This window comes from Epargyreus clarus, unplaced genomic scaffold, assembly GCF_041222505.1.
Source record: "Epargyreus clarus isolate Ecla_fem2 unplaced genomic scaffold, WU_Ecla_fem_2.2 ptg000027l, whole genome shotgun sequence".
Lineage (NCBI taxonomy): Eukaryota > Metazoa > Arthropoda > Insecta > Lepidoptera > Hesperiidae > Epargyreus > Epargyreus clarus.
This window is the reverse complement of record NW_027332234.1, coordinates 14,032,735-14,049,354: the sequence shown is the minus strand read 5'-3', so window position 1 is coordinate 14,049,354 and position 16,620 is coordinate 14,032,735. Positions and strand designations below refer to the sequence as shown.

The window sequence follows — 16,620 nt, the reverse complement described above, 5'->3', positions numbered from 1 at the left end:
GGTCCTCCGGCCTGGCGAGGTCCTCGTCCCGAGAGGCTGCAAGCTCAAAAGTGGTTATAAAAATCCATGAAATGTGTATACATCAGTGAAAAATAAGTTATCTCGAAATATTTATAGGTATGTGCATGAAAACAAACGTCGCGAGGACCAAACAATAACTAAACTACGTATTCGTGAGCAAAAAAATGTCTATAAGACATTTGTAAAATTAAATTACGTTGTGATAAGTTTTCTTATGGCCCTATGCAATGAATTTCCCATGGATCTCATACGGTATAGTTACGCCACTGCATACTACTTATTATGTGCCTTAACATGCCTTTTAAAACATATCAGTGGTGTCTTTGTAGTCCAACCAGAGGCTAAAATCTTAAAAAAGTACTAACCTTGTTTGAAGGGTATAAAAATGTACTAGGTGTAAATAAAACGTAATTATTGTATTTAAGATATATTTTTATTTCTAATGGCTTATCATAATATTGGTTTATTCTTCACTAACACAGTTCTCAGTCTCTTCCAAAATTTGTCCGGGTGTCTTTCATCCCATAAGTGGTATATTTTAGTTTTAAGCAGGTACCTTAAAGGTGTGGTCAAATATTTTTTTTCTACTTCACCTATTTTTATTATTACTAATGGATCGTGTGTTGTCCCGTCTTCGAGGAATAGTCGATGATACTCCGCAAAATTCATCTCCCACCGACACCACTGGGATTTTGCAAAACTATTGCTTACTATTAATATTACATACCTACTTTCATTGATCCCGTTACATACGCATTCTGAAATAAACGCTCCTATTTCAAAATCTCTTTCATAAATACATAATTTTAAATATGGTGGATTAGATTCTAATTGTGATATCATTTCTGCAACAAAATCCCTATCTTCGCCACAATACGATACAAATGCGTCATATTTATAAACTGTATCCCGTGTGGTTTTTTGTGAGGTCTTCCACATCAATCTTTTCCCTAATGCAACTTTTGAAAGAAATATCCAATATCTGATATAAGTTCTATATTTATAAATAATGTAAATTATAAATGCTAAGAATACTATTGTTATTAATGATGGAGCTGTCCACATTAAAAACATTAAATTTGATATTTTATTATACATTAAACATCGTAAGCGTTTAATTGACGAAAGATAATCTGCTACGCTACGATTTTCCCAAACATCTGGGCTGCTGCACTGAAACTTCGAATTTGCAAAATATTGATTTAAGATCACTGATCCATTCACTTGTAGCCACATATACGTTCTGTACATAGAGTTACAATCACATATGAAAACATTGTCCATTAAGTCAATTACAACGGAAGTATTTGGGACGTTTTCGAGTAAGTAATTTATATCTTGAATCATGCTCATTGTAAAATGTGAAATTTTATTATTAGTTAAATAAAGATTAAGCGGGTGTACTCCTGCAGACAAAAATATTGGTTTCCACCAGGACATCAACAGATTTTCACTTAAATCTAAAACTTGAAGGAATTTCATTGGTTTTAATGTCTCGCTGGTAATGTAATACAAGTCATTCTTTTTCAGTATAAGATGTGTTAAATTTGGCATCATTTCAAAGATATTATCATCATCATAAAATCTCTTAATACCACAATTTTTCATAATAAGAATTTTCAATGTGTTTAAGCCATCAAACATGGCACTTGTTAAATTCGAATTAGCAGCTATTGGGTTATTGGCTAAGTTCAACATTTCTAAGTTCCTCATGGGCTGAAATGTTCCATCTCCAATGTGAAATATTGTGCCATTTTCTAAATTTAATTTTTTTAACCTTTCAAGTCCTATGAAAGTGTAATTAAAAACTGATTTTATGCCATTGTAAGCTAAATTGAGAACTTTCAACTCATGACACTTTGTAAATGCTTCTCTATCTATTTCATAATATAAAGGACTGTCAGAGCTTCCTCTGTTATGTGACAAGTCCAATATTAGCAGTTGTTCATTGGATATATGTTTTTTGTGAATCCCTGGCAAACTGTTACCTCCTAACAGAAGAACTCGGAGACTGGGAAAATTTGCAGGTTGAAAAGCATTCTCACTAATCGAAATTGCGTACACACTCCTTAAATCCAATACTTTAATGTTGGGCATTCTCGGAAAAGCATCATCAGATATTATTTCAAATTGATTTCCCGAAAGAATGAGCCGCTGTATTGTAGTTTTCGCAATGACATTCATCAAAGGTGCGGGTGGTTGCTTCCTGAAACCCATTCCAGATAGATCCAGTTGAGTCAAGTTAATGCCGCTGTTCCTCATGGCCCATAAAAGGTCACCTATTAAAGTAGCATTTAGTTCATTCTCTCTCATGCGTAACAAATCAAGATGTTTCAAAGGCAGGAAACTATTCGGATCTATATATTCTAACCTACATAAATTAATTTCTAGTCTTCTAATAGTGATGCCCCTCATAGGCAAAAAGGCGTTCGCAGGTATTCGCTCGAAAGAGTTTTCCGATAAGTCTAATCCTTTCAGAGATGGTAAAATACTCGGCTTGAACGCTGGCGTTAGCTGTAATATATTTGTAAAACCATTATTGACCAACGTCAAGTTTCTAAGACTTACTAGGCCTTTAAATGTTTCCTCGTGGATATACCGCAAACCTGTGTTGTATGATAGAGACAGTTGTTGTAATCTTGTTAAGTTTTGAAACACTCCTGGCTCTAAATACCTTAATTGATGGTTTGCTTCTATTTTCAGGACCTTAAGTTGATTTAAAGAGTCTAATTCAGATCTCTTAATTTCAGACATCACCGTTGTTCTAACTATGAGGAGATCGCTTTTCATAGGAACCTTAAACAAAAAAATAGTATTGAACATATACGATTATATTTGCTTTAATTAATACATTAATGCAAAGCAGCGTAATATATTTAAAAAACGAAAACTAGCCATTGGTATTACCGATACATTTATTTAAAATTCGATATTATATGATTAATAGACAAATGATATCAGCAACTAAAAGCAATAAAGCAGGACGATGACAAATGTACTTATCTATATTCAAATGTAACGAATATTTGAGCAAAACAGTAAACGAAAACATATTGTTGCACAAAACTCAAACAATAAAACAAAACAATAAACAACACAATATAAACACTGAGGGGCGGTAAATGGCAACCATTACACTCTGATTATTTTAAAAATCACATTTAGTCGGGTAGAACAACAAAAGCACACCCTACAGTTACAAATATCCTTATCGCGGTACTTATTACTTAACACACAAACATATAATTATGCCCTACATTTTTGAACCCTTTGAGCCCACAATAACTAAGAACCATAGCTATCACATAGCCATATAATTATAGCCTACATGGTTAGCACCATTGCATGTTGGATGATATTTATAGCTATAACGATGAAGATATAAATGTATAGTTTGCTTCTACGATAAACAGATTTTGTATCAAAATCTTGAACAGCTGTGGGCTATACGCCCACCTGATGTCGCCTAAACCTAAACTGCTGCCTATGAACATCTGTAACATGTTCCAAGATCAGGAATACTTTCCGAAGTCAATGAAAAATGTGTTATATACTTCTTATAGGCCTAAAATATAGTTCAAAAAACTAAAAAACACGCTTTTATGTTAAAATCAACTAAAAAGTAGAAAATAATTTTCAATCTAAGTAATCTGATTTTATCATAAAAAGGTGTTTTTTAGTTTTTTGGACTATATTTATTTTATTAATTTTTAGTATTTGTTGTTATAGCGACCACCATTATGCATCGTTTGTAAAAAAATCAAGTGTCTATCTATTACGGTTTAAGAGATAAAGCCCAGTGACACACGAACAGACAGCGGAGGGTTTCATTTTACCCTTTGAGTACGGAATCCTAAAAATCATTCTACAAGATGGCATTATAGATATGTTTCAGTACATTTGAGTTATAGGGAAATAACATTATTATTTTTCAAAACTAAAAATCAATCTAGTAACTTTGCGATGAACTTTCTGTAAGGTGCTTGAACAATCTTGCCTCGAAAATCGTTAAACCTGAGAATGTTAATAAGTACCATTTGAGTACGGAATCCTAAAAATCATTTTTCAAGAGGGCATTATAGATATGTTTCAGAACATTTGATTTAGGAAAAGTAGGTGGTTATCAATTCGGTTGGTATCTTTTTTATTAATCTAGGACTGCGGAGGCACCCAGACAACCCGGCGGAGCCCGACAGGGCAACGCGCCAAGTGGACTCCGGTTGCGTTCCGTTGGAGATCCCGGAGTCCTCTACGCAGCGCCGAGGACGGCCACGGGGGGGTTTTAGTGCGGTAAGAATCCCACATAACCCCGTGTCGCTCCCACGGCATAGGGTACCTTTTGAAGGTTTCCCCCTCGTCAACAAAAAAAAAAAGAAAAATGGTATGTTTTTTATTATTTCTTTTTTTATGTATGTACACGAATTACTCCGCCGTTAGTGGACCGATTTCAATAATTCTTTATTGAAATTTTTTTTATTGTATAGAGACGAGCTGAAAGTTGGTCCCATTTAAATATGGTTAGGATCCATCGATGGGTTCTGGAGAAAATTGAGCGCCGACTTCAGAAATATGTTTAGTTCAATATATTTCGTTGGATAACGATGTAAACAGCGTGTCTAATATGAGCACCGACTTCAGAAATATATTGTACTAAACCAACATTTATTTCAATTATTTTTTATTTTTTACTTTGTAGTGACATAGAAGTCGGTTGTATTTTTTGTTTAAAAAAAATTCTAAACTAAAAATCACGCTATAACAGTTACGCCTTATTGAAACTAATAAAAAGCAATAATTATTTGCAATCTAGTAACTTGGGATTAAATTTTTCTAAGGCGCATGAACAATCTCGCCTCGAAAATCGTTAATCCTGAGGATGTTGATAAGGACAATGGTACAAAGTTATTAAAATCGTGTATTGTCATCGGTTTCTAATAATTCTTCAAAATTTTGAATTAAACTGAACGTTCAAAATGCACAGAAATCGGGTTCAAAGATTCCGTTACTTGTTACTTACATACATACCTACATACATACACACATACAACCCAAGCTAATAAAAGCGTGTTAAAAAGATCATTTTAAAATGTGATTGCAACCCTGCAACCCAAATCGTAGCAACGCCTTGCTGCTGCTATCAGGCAGAAAATATGGGGTAATGATACCGCCGCAGACAATAATTAAATATTTAATTCTACCTTCTATAAAACCTTAAATACGCTCTATAACATAATCACCCTTAGATCATTCTTCTATAGTTAAACAATCAAACACAGGTATGAGATTTTCTTGTTTTTTCAGATACATGCAGTTTTCTAATGAGAATTAGAGCAACAAACGGTTTAATCAACATCGATATCTCAACATAATGTTATTATTATTAAAGCCTGAGCATACATTCAGCTTTAGTATGCAAAAGGATTAGACCGACGTCGGTAATAATGATAAAGTTATTAAAATATTACTTCAATAAATAGAACGTAATTAAGATTGTTCTATTGTTCAATATTGACGAACTGCTCGTTTTAATGCACTTTGTGAAATATTCACCTGAAGTGCTTTAAGTTCGTCACTAACGTTAAATAACTGATATTTAACGAAATAAATTAGATAGCCATTAAACACAACACAAATCGGCACTTAAAACTTAAAAGAACGTAATGGTTGCGGGGGTCGAACACCGATCCTCTTATCAAAAATATCTAGTCACTGCGAAAACATTAAAATAAAAACCCTCCTCGATGAACCGGACGGCCAGAGCAAAAGGCTTTACAAATGATCTTAAATACACTAATTAGTCACAAGTTGAACGATTGTAGTGGAAGATGTTGTCCACAAATCCTAACATAGGTTCGTTTACAACTTCCAGGGTTTGTCTGTTTGTTACTTCGCCAATGTGCACCACTTTTTACAGTTAAGGAGGTAAGAAGAACGTAACAAAAACAAAAGCAAGCGGACAGTTAGCTGATAAAGAACAGTATAAGTAATCACCTTAGGAAATCTTCTACAATCGTAATTTCCAAAACACACCACAACTTTGTGATTGGCGCTGGCCCGACAGAGACAGCCAGATGTTTTGTCCTTGCCTAACTCCACAGGCAGGGATAGAGACTCCTCGTCAGGCGGAGACAATATATTATTTGATATATCTTCATACTCAGCTAAAAAATCGCTTCTGGCGTATTGAGCATAACATAAGAGGAGCCATATAAAATGGACAACCAACATGTCTCGCCGGAGACAAATCTGGAAAAATTAAAACAATTATGATACTTCTGTTGTCTTATACGAGTAAAAATGCGTTGATAGTTCTGAAGAATAAGTAGAATTTATTTGTTTTATGAAATGTCGTATTAAATGAGCCTGCAACCTGTGGTTAGAGGTCACTGGTCACCGTGCGTAGACAGCTACAGCCTGCAGTCAACCCCAAATGATATTGAACTGTGTTCGGCCATAGATATGTTGCAAATGCCTTGTATAAGTGTCTCATACTCCTTCAAACTAAAACAGCAACGCTTGTCACTACCTCGGCAGGAATAGTTGTAGTTGTAGCCGTCACAACTCTTGGCGGCTTCGAACTTATCCTCATCGTGTGGCATACACTTTGTTACTTATTAATTTCACACAATCCTTTAATCCTCTAATCTACTCAGTAAATTGATGCCGTCACAAAAACAGTCTACAGAGATATCAATAACAAGTTAAATGGTGAAAAACAATGACGCGTTGAAAAACATTGCAACTATGTAGCGTACCGTGTATTGCAGGTCAATACGTCCTACGTGATTCATTGGGAAAGAAATCAAGTTCCGTTTACCTAGACCGTGTGATTTATAACAAAAATGGGTAAATAACTTGTGTCTTCTGTTAATAAAATGATGTCCTTGATTTCTGCGTGCTGAAGTATTTTTTAGTTTATAAATAAGTTACAGAGATCATTTTTACCATTTTTTTAGACTGACCGTCCTTGGGATCTCGTAGTACCGTGAGCGATAGTTTTATAGGCTACCATTTAGTCGGCGAAAGATCGGAGTTGCTTAAGACATTTCCGCTCAGGCATCACTTTTGTGTTCGAGCGACCTACGAGCGGTTCATGTTTGAATTTATTTGAAAAAACTGTCAACGGTCTTAGCACTTATTGGCACATTTGATTAAATAACTCTATATACGAGTACAATACGAATATGTATAGTTTCAGTTTCAATTTTTTTATAAATCACCTTACTGCATTTACAGACAAATAATCAACTACTATAATACAAAATCTAACCTAATAAATTTTAATATTATCCCATGAATTAGTTAGTCATACTCTCCCTTCAAAAGTAAATATGTAAAAACTGCATAAGGTTTAAAACTGTAGTGTAAGAGTGATAATGTCGAGACTTTGTTAATTAATTATCTGTCCATATCTACATTTGTTTTACCTCCAGATGAAGATGTTACGTTAAAAACGCTGTCCTATTTTTATTTTTATACTACGCTTACGCTTTTATGCGTATTTTATGCTTTTTATGCGTTTTATGCTTTTTACGCTGTGCGTTCTTTTTTGGAGGGTAAAAAAGTCTATATACATTAGGCGTCACAAAATTTTCCTCATTAAATATTATCTTTATATGATTGCTAAAAATTGCTAAAAAAAAATGCTATTTGAGGCCGACTTCCAAGCCTGGCGTAGATGAGCGAAATTATAATTTGTTAAACTCGTTTGTCATCGAAAGGGTGCTCTAGATTTTGTATGCTGTATGGGTGAAATAATAGCCCACTATGCAGTCTGCCAAGTCTTTGTACAATATATTAATTGAAGTGTTAAAAAATTACGATTAACGTGATCAGACCTAGTCATGAAAATTAGCAGGCCCTAATAGTACTAGTAACAGTAGCCCTAATAGTATGAATAGATGGATAATAGTAACAGTTATTATAGATTTAAATTGTATATTCTTGTATTGTAGAGCTGTGACAAATATAATCTACCGTCAGACAAATAACCCGGATATTATATTAGTATTTTATGTTTTGCCTTAGCTTGTGGTTTTATTTTGCACTTTGGTGCTAGAAGTTTGTAACCTTCAGTAGTAAGTGCATGTTTACCTACACTTTACTACAATTTAGCGATGATACATCTATGCCTTATGATCTAGTGTGTTACAAAATATGTAGGTATTATAAATGAAATGTTACAGTACAGCTTCACTATTCAATTTTTAACTGTTTATTTAAAAAAAATAAGATTTGAGTCTTGGCATTTATTTATAAAAACAATAGCAAAATTTTACAAGCAAATTTCAAAAGCTACACAAAATACCACTAAGATAACGGTTACGACATCAATTTCGCATCACGTCGACGTAGTTATTTATTCCAAGAAAAATATATCTTAAGTATTTGTTCAACTATGTAGTTGACATTTATAATTAGTATACTTGGGCGGTAACCGAGTTAGCATCAAGATTTGCTGATCATGAAATCTTGTCCAAATCTGTGAGGTAACATTTGTATTTATGATTTATGTTTCTACATGTTTTATGTCCATCAATAACCTTTTAAATAAATGTTGAAACATTTTAAATAATAACGATACAACATACAACTAAATGATATAGAGAAACAGCATTAAAATAAAAATGAAAACCAGATCTTTATGGTAAATTTAGACGTACCTTTATAGTTTTACTAACGAGACTTAAACTTCACAATTTAGTCTCTTGACATATGTACGTCAATGACGTCAATCTTGCCATTTACACTTCGAACCACTATAAACTTTTCACTTATCAGTCACTTTTCAATCACCACTGCTAACGCATCATTTTAGGATTTGATTAGTTTTGGCATTTTCTCCGCGCAAAACACGTCCGTTTCCTCAAAGCCGTGAAGCGCGCCGAACGCGCAATGTTTAAGTTCGGATTTTGTCTAGTATGTCACTCATTGGTCCGCCTGCTGTTTGTAAATGTGATAATTTTGCTACGAGTATGAGATACGCTCTCGAATGTTTTGGAGACAATGCCTTGTGCTTATCAGGAGATAGTACTTATATGGCGCCTGTTTCCGCTTATTTACTCTTTATATTTGGTAGATTTTGAAGTTTTTGGCTTATGACATCCGGTAGAGTACGACCAAATTTAAATCGTACTCTTATTTATGTAATCCAATACGCATTGAATAAAGTCAATCTAATTCAGTGATCTTAAATTTATTATGATATTAGATGCTTTTTATCTAAGATGTTTCCGAAATTTTTAGGTTTAAGGCTTAGAAATGGTCATGATCATTTCACAATTATATACTCTAAGTTCTTAAATCCCCTTCTTGTTTTGTAAGTATAAGTAGGTATCTACTCAGTCTTCTAACATCTGTACCGTTTTAACCATTTTAACATCAAATAAGACGATTTGACTTATTTCACTATCAGGAAGATATCCAAATCGAATACTCAAAAATATTTGTACTCGAAATACAATTATCTTCTATCTTTCATCATCTAAAGTATACGTGATGTGCCGTCATAAATTTGCACACTCCCGGCAGAAAGTACATATTTATTTAACGCCATCTTAGCCTCCGCGGAGTCAACAATGACTCGCCTCTCGTAGAGGTTGACAAGAATCTCGTATTAACGCTGGCTAATCAATATTGAGGCGGTGTGAAGTTCATGATTTTATGCAAAACTAAGTATTTCATTACTTAAAATCACAAACTTTTCCTGATTCAGAAGGACAAGCAAATTGCTGGAACGGACGGACGGAAAGGACAAACTAATTTGCTGTCAAAACCTTTAAGCTGTAGGTTTATCTGGTGTAGAAGGATTTCACTATTGTAAGTAATTTCATTGTTGACACAGTAATATCAATCAAAGATGAAGAAATATGGTTCTATTGGATATACACACATGTTTGGTCAGTAGCATCCATACACGGTCGTGATTGCTTACTATATGTCCTTTCTAAGGCCTTCTCACTTACCGCCGATATAAAAAGTGGCTTGTCGGTCGCACTGCATGTCGTTGTGGATCCGGGGCAGTGTGGACAGTTTCGCAGAAGCGTCCAGCTATCTCAACCAGTTCGGTAACGGTCAGCCGCTAAACTTGTAGCAACATAGTAATATTACGTCCGCCGTTTTTAACATACTTCTAAGTGTTTAACAAACTTACGAGGCTCGTCGTCGTCGAAGTATTTTTTTCGCTGTGACAACTGTGTAACTTATATATAAAATTCACGTGTCAAAATGTCAGTTACCGTACTCTTCCGAAACGGCATTACCGATTTTCACAAAATTTTATATGCATATTCAGTAGGTCTGAGAATCGGCTACTATCTATTTTTCATATCCCTAAGTGATAAGGCTTGTTTACGCTTAACATTTTTTTATTTATATGGCAACGCAACGTTTGCCGGGTCAGCTAGTATCAATATAGTTTCGTTGTTACGTATTATGAAACTAGTATCTAATTCAGAAATTGACATCGAATCGAAACAATACAAATAAGCTCTTGGTCAGCAAGTAATTCCTTCCAATATTTACGCCATTCTTCTGGTTGACTCTGTTTGACCTTTCCGTTTTAAAAAGAGACTTACCCTATAGTAAATATTGGTATAAAATAAATAGGCTTTATATATCAAACAATTGTATTGCAAAATAACCTTGTAACCTTAGGTTTTCTCTCGGCTAAAGTAGGTAGGTACATATTAGACGGGTTTAATCTACAATACGTCTATTTCGAAATTTACAGCGGTGAAGGTAGTGCGGAGGAGAGGTTCTTGATAAGTTCATCCATTTGGATGAGATTAATCCTGGCTTGACGGTAGATGCGGCCCTCGGGCAGCTCGGGCGGCTCGTGGCGGAGAAGCGCTGCAGACTCCGACAGAATCTTACGTGATTCCTGGAGGAAACGAAAAACAAAATGATTCTTTTATATTCTTATGTACTTAATAACAGGTATTTCACAAAAAAATAAACTGTGTATGAACTTAAAATTACTTTAAAAGAGAAAAAGGTTTCCCAATTCAATAAGTATACTTAAGTAGATATTGTTAGTCCTTACGTCATTTACAGCGCTAATAGACTACTTGTTATGCTTTCAGTTACATGAGCAAAATCAACAAACAGCACCGTGCTGAAGTTTTATTAATATTTAAATATAGCCAAGTAAATATTTGAAATCGTACATAGCTAAGGTATGTTTTGTTCTTTGCTAAGCTTCACATTAACAAAAAGTTAGAGAATTTATATGATTGATCCGTTTTGTTTAAAAGTTATCGGAAAGTAGGCTACATGTCTACTTTCCGATAACTTAACTTTCATTAAAATTAAGTTAAGATCGTAGAATTTTTGTGTTCAAGAGATTACAATTTAAGTACTTATAGGTATACTCATTTACCGTAACATATCCGAGCATGACCATGGGACCGTCAGTGAGCGACTTCCGCCGCCCTGTCTCGGCCACCGCTGCGTGGAGTTCGAATAACAAAGAACCTCGTAGGCGGGTTTCCGCTGAAATCATTATAAAAAAATCACATTATTACTTAAGTACATTTTTAGTAAACAATTAACAATAAATTAAATGTTTTTAACATTAAATTTTAGAGCTTATTTCTTCTTGCTAGCGGATGAATGTATGTTAAAGCGTAAATATGTGGTGGGTCCGACTTAATAGTAGGAATAAAGGATATAACAAACCTGGAGCCAAAGTTTCTAGAAGATCAGTGATCTTCTTACACAACTGTGTTTTTAGCAGAAGCCTGTCTTCAGTGACAGCTGCGAGGCCGAGCTCGTTTTGCTGGCCTATCATCTGTGCTAATGCCAGGCTGACGTCCGTCATGTAGTAATGCGAGGGGTGCAGATAGCCACTGCAGTGACTAATGAATCTGGAATTGTAGCAGAAAGACGTGTAGAAAAAGAGTATTGATGAAAGAAAAGTTCTATAGGGATGCTTCATTAAAAATATAACAAATTTTATTAACGATTTAAAATAATTGTAGAAAGTGGAAACTGCTACATTCTAGTAAATCTTGAAACAAATTGAAGAGCTATAATTAAGTCTTAAATTTTTAACAGTTTTCTCAGAAAATTATCTAATGAAAAGCTTTAGAATTGAAAATGTATATCTACTGACCTTTCACATGCGTCTGGATCTTCTTTCGGCATTATGCTGAGTTCTCTACCAATATCCTGAAGAAGTTGCTGTATTATGGCATCAGACACGGAATCGCCGCAGTTGTTGCATTTCCAGAACTTATTATCTAATCCTTTGGTTTTTGGATCTGGAGATTTGGTCTTATGTAAAATTGGCACTAGGAAAGTGTCTGGCAAAAGATATCCTTTGCAATCTCTGAAATATATGGAATAGTATTGGTAAATTTTACGGAACATGTGAATCATTATAAAAGCGGTTGAACACCAAACTAATTTTCATATAATAGTGATCTGTAACTCACTTCTTTTTGCACTTGACGCCACTGTACATAGTTCCGAACTCGGTGACGTCAGAGCACCTTTTGCAAGAACATTCGAAGAACCAAGAATCAGCGAGATGGTGTCGCCGCGCCTCGCTGCCCCACAGTGGGTCCGTGTAACACACGGAGATGTGGGATCCCGTTGGTATGTTCGACCCAGCACATAGAATCTAAACGCATACATACTCTTTTAACGATCTTGACCTGATAATCTCAAGTAATCAAATAATGCTGAATACATTATATTGTTTCTTTGATATACTTCAGGTATACATACAGCACAATAATGCACTAAAGGAGAGCTAAGGGTGAAAACTGTTGTATCTGGACACACATAATTTAAGCCACAAGGTATTGTTCCACTTTGTTGTCGTTGTATCGAACAGTTGCTTATTGAACTATCCTTGTGTTAGAAGATAGTTCGGGAGCACTATAATAGGTTTTTACTACTTATCTAGAAAATAAAAGAAAAAATTAAGAACACACTTACCTATATGTATGTGCATAGGCATATTCACCAAAAACTATTCTAATGCACTCTTGGAGACTCTATATACATAATAAATAGTCATATGAATGATTATAACTAAAAATGAATACACATAAAATAAAAGGAGTTCTAAGGGTATTAGAAATCTGAATCACATGAGATGGGAAAATGGATACAGATGAACTTACAATATCACCCTCCGATGTAAAGCTCTTATTGCAGTTAGCCGAGCAGTTGTGCTCTACCATAGAGAGACAGCTGAACAAAGCCACATACTCTGGTTCTTCTGATTTCTGGTTAATTAATCGGTTATTAATCTGATAGGTTAAATACTTGACAAGTATTATTATATTAGCATTTAAGTTTATTATGTGCTTCTTCCTTATGTATCTCCATTTTTTATCTGTTATTTTTTTATTTATCAAGGTTATTATTATCAGCGTCATTTATTTCTAATATTAAATAAGTAAATAAATTATTTTTGGATCTATGTTCTTTATCACTTTCTTCTTGGTTCGGCCTTGAATCACCTGGTACGGCTGCAACCCGCTTAATGTCCTACTGCTGCGAACAGGCATTTTCCCACAACCAGGAGCCCTCTGGCGCACTAGTACCTAATACACTCATGTAAGCAAGTGATGGATGAATTTTGGGAATGAAATGTACATAGATGATAATGAATAGAAAATAATTGTGTTAGAATCAAACAAACTTTAAGTGATTTTTAGTACTTACGATTTGCCCATCCGAGGTAAAGCTCTTGTTGCAATTGGCGTAGCAATTGTGCTCTACCATCGATATACGATCGAACAATCCCACGTACTCCGGCTCGAGTATAGGCACCTCGTGTCCGTTGATCTACTTGGAAAAAGTTTAAAGTATTAAGTAGTTGTTAATTTAAATATGTAGTTAAGTACGAAAAATCCAACGTAACTCAAGAAAATGCGTTATAGAATTTTATTTGTTTATATTTCTATTATACATTGATGATAATCAAACAGTTGCAACAGTTGATATTAATAAAGTATAAATCGCTTCGAAATCAATTGATTTAATACTAGCTGACCCGGCAAACTTGGTCCGCTTAAAATCTATTTATCAAATTTATTTCATATAAAATATAGCCTATGTTACTCGCAGATAATGTAGCTTTCGAATGATGAAAGAATTTTTAAAATCGCTACTGGACCGATTTTTGAGCCTATTCATTACAACCAATCAAACAAACAAAGTTTTCCTCTTTATAATATTAGTGTAGACAATAAAAAGTAACAATCGAACCTGAAGAATGCCGCAGCACTTCATAATTTCGTCTTCGCTGAATGTGCCATCTAGCTTAAAGAACTTCCAAATGAATTCAGCCACCATCTTCCTGTCATTGTTCCATTTGTCCGTGCCCTTGCGGTCTTCGGAGTGCGATTCCAAGGCTTGCAATTTTGCCCATAACTTTTCATTATGGTCTCGCTGATATAAGCATCGTAGTACTGTGATGCATTGGTAATTAGGGTGTGGCATTCCATATGTTGATATAGAAACCTATAAAAATATTTTTCCTTTATTTTGAGTAAATAAACATTATTTTATCCTATTTCTTTTAGGCCGGAAACATTGATATAAACTGATAAAGTCCCAAGACCTGTTTGATAACTACATTCAATATTGTGATTTAAAGCCGTTTTAAAATTATATCAATTAAAAACCTTTTCTCCTCTCTCCTGAGTGTAGAAGCATTCAGGTGTATGGTTGTCTTTCAAGGTACAAACTTCGGAACAGAAGGGCCAACCACATTTCTGGCAACATACGGTCTTTCCTTCTTCAAGTAGTTTGTAGCAACCAAGGCAAACCGGTGGCGTTACCTATAACAATCAAAAAATGCAATAAAATACTTCGGTGTCTTTTATCTCTCAATTAATCAATAAAGAAATTAACATCATAAAAATCTAAATAACAACGACTTTATAACTACAGCGCTAAACGCGCGAAGTGGTGAGGCAGACATAGAAAAGCGTTCCAACAATCAACTACTAGTAAAGTCTAATTTGATTTGATTACTGGAGTTGGGTTTACTGGCGATATACTTACTTGTGCGGGCCCAGTGATGAGAGGCGTTTCCTTGAGGATGATATCCCCAGCTTTTATATCCCTGGTCGACTCTAGGTATCTGCCACACTTCGGGTCCACTTTCACCTTGGCCGGGGTGCATTGGTACTTGTGCTTCTTCCAGTGCACCTTCTGGTGGTCCCTCGAGCAGTAGTGTACTGACTGACAGCCAGAACACTTCTGAATGGCTGGAGATGAACAGACGGCGCATTCGCCTTCTTGCACCATTCTGGCCCTTGTAAAAATTTAAAAATTGTAAATACGCAGGCGGCGTCGCCAGAATAATTTCGTAAAAAATACTAAATAAACTTTTAATTAATCCGAAATTTAAAAAAAAAATGACTTATAGTTTTGTGAGATTCAAAAAAACCACTGTGTGCAATCTTATTATTAGGGATGTAGGATACTAACAATTTATGCAGATGCATAAATTTAATAAATGACTTTTCGACTGATGTCTTGTATAAAATATATTTTTAAATAATAAACATAACCTATATAGAATACATTTCATTGGAATGTGATATTTGGTACTTACTGAAAATTATGTTGTTGTAACACAAAATTATCTTATACTTTTAACTATTTACGCTTTGTTCAGATAAGTAAGTCATAACAAGATAAGTGAATGAAATAAGGATTAATTTCGGCGAAATTCAGTGGTGATGCTGAAAGTAAACGTGAAAGTCTCGCCGCGCGCTCACGTTGTGTACGAAAATAGTTTCAGTTGGAACTCGAAACGGTGTACTGTACAGTCGGCCACGAACCTAACTATAAATAAAAAAAAACTACATCACTGAACCAACTTTATCTACTACATATCTGTCTTTTTATACTATACTTAAATGGTTTTAATAATAAGTGTAAATCAGTAACAGAGGATAAAAGAAATATCTTTCAAATTAAACAAATGCCATGCAATGGTCAATGACAATGGTAACGTCTCCTGATTTTAGGAGATGATTAAACTTTAGATATTAAATTTTACAACAATTCATCTCGATATTGCAATTTCGTCTTAAACTTTTTTTTTTTAATAGGGTAGGAGCAAAATAATTATTAAAAGTTTATTACTTAGGCAAATCACTTAGTTGAATTCGAATCCTAAACTAGAACCATAATAACCTTTTACACAAATTAAAAAACGATATTAATCATAAATATATCTTCATGTCTATATATCTGCAAATTTATTCTGTTGACTGTACTATCGTTGTACTGAAACTAAATATAATGCGTATCAATTGTCAGAAGAACTTGCGCGAAATAGAGCCTTATGACTTGACAATAAGAATCATACAATAAGTATTTGTGGAGTTAGTCCTAGATGTAATCTAGAGATAATTATATCGGTAAATGGCAAATGCTTCGAGATGTTTCTTGATTATGGCATAAGAGTGACTTTTCACCAGAGATGTACGGAGCTGAGCTAACCGAGTAAGATGTGCTATAAAATGCGGTAACTTCACTTGTCGCGTTTCTGAACTCGTATTCCACCATTAACAAAACAGCTTCGTTGAACCCTATTCCACCGAAACTCAACTAAGCTAATCA

General features: G+C 34.6%; 2 protein-coding genes and 2 long non-coding RNA genes across 5 annotated transcripts in view; 2 read left to right on the top strand and 2 right to left on the bottom strand.

Moving 5' to 3' along the window:
- Positions 1-16,620, top strand: part of LOC140753727 (uncharacterized) — a 49,536-nt gene that overhangs the window by 29,221 nt on the left and 3,695 nt on the right. The gene's annotated exons all lie outside the window — the stretch shown is intronic.
- LOC140754062 (uncharacterized) lies at positions 472-6,263 on the bottom strand. Its single transcript, XM_073088973.1, has 3 exons — positions 6,013-6,263; positions 1,664-2,817; positions 472-1,276 (listed from the first exon to the last, which is right to left on the bottom strand). The coding sequence occupies exons 1-3, from the start codon at positions 6,247-6,249 to the stop codon at positions 472-474; spliced, it is 2,196 nt and encodes a 731-aa protein (XP_072945074.1). The 5' UTR covers positions 6,250-6,263.
- LOC140754029 (uncharacterized) lies at positions 10,437-11,514 on the top strand. The gene is made up of 4 exons (XR_012103622.1): positions 10,437-10,524; positions 10,754-10,959; positions 11,106-11,198; positions 11,388-11,514. It is a non-coding gene; the product is annotated as an uncharacterized LOC140754029 (long non-coding RNA).
- SmydA-1 (SET and MYND domain containing, arthropod-specific, member 1) lies at positions 10,612-15,790 on the bottom strand. Of its 2 annotated transcripts, XM_073088932.1 has the most exons (11): positions 15,605-15,790; positions 15,049-15,301; positions 14,667-14,822; positions 14,248-14,502; positions 13,702-13,824; positions 13,155-13,259; positions 12,459-12,646; positions 12,137-12,352; positions 11,701-11,888; positions 11,402-11,514; positions 10,612-10,903 (listed from the first exon to the last, which is right to left on the bottom strand). In XM_073088932.1, the coding sequence occupies exons 2-11, from the start codon at positions 15,292-15,294 to the stop codon at positions 10,748-10,750; spliced, it is 1,746 nt and encodes a 581-aa protein (XP_072945033.1). In that variant the 5' UTR covers positions 15,295-15,301; positions 15,605-15,790; the 3' UTR covers positions 10,612-10,747. The 2 variants fall into 2 exon arrangements, with proteins under 2 accessions (XP_072945033.1, XP_072945034.1); XM_073088933.1 differs by lacking the exon at positions 13,155-13,259 and having other exon boundaries at positions 10,614-10,903.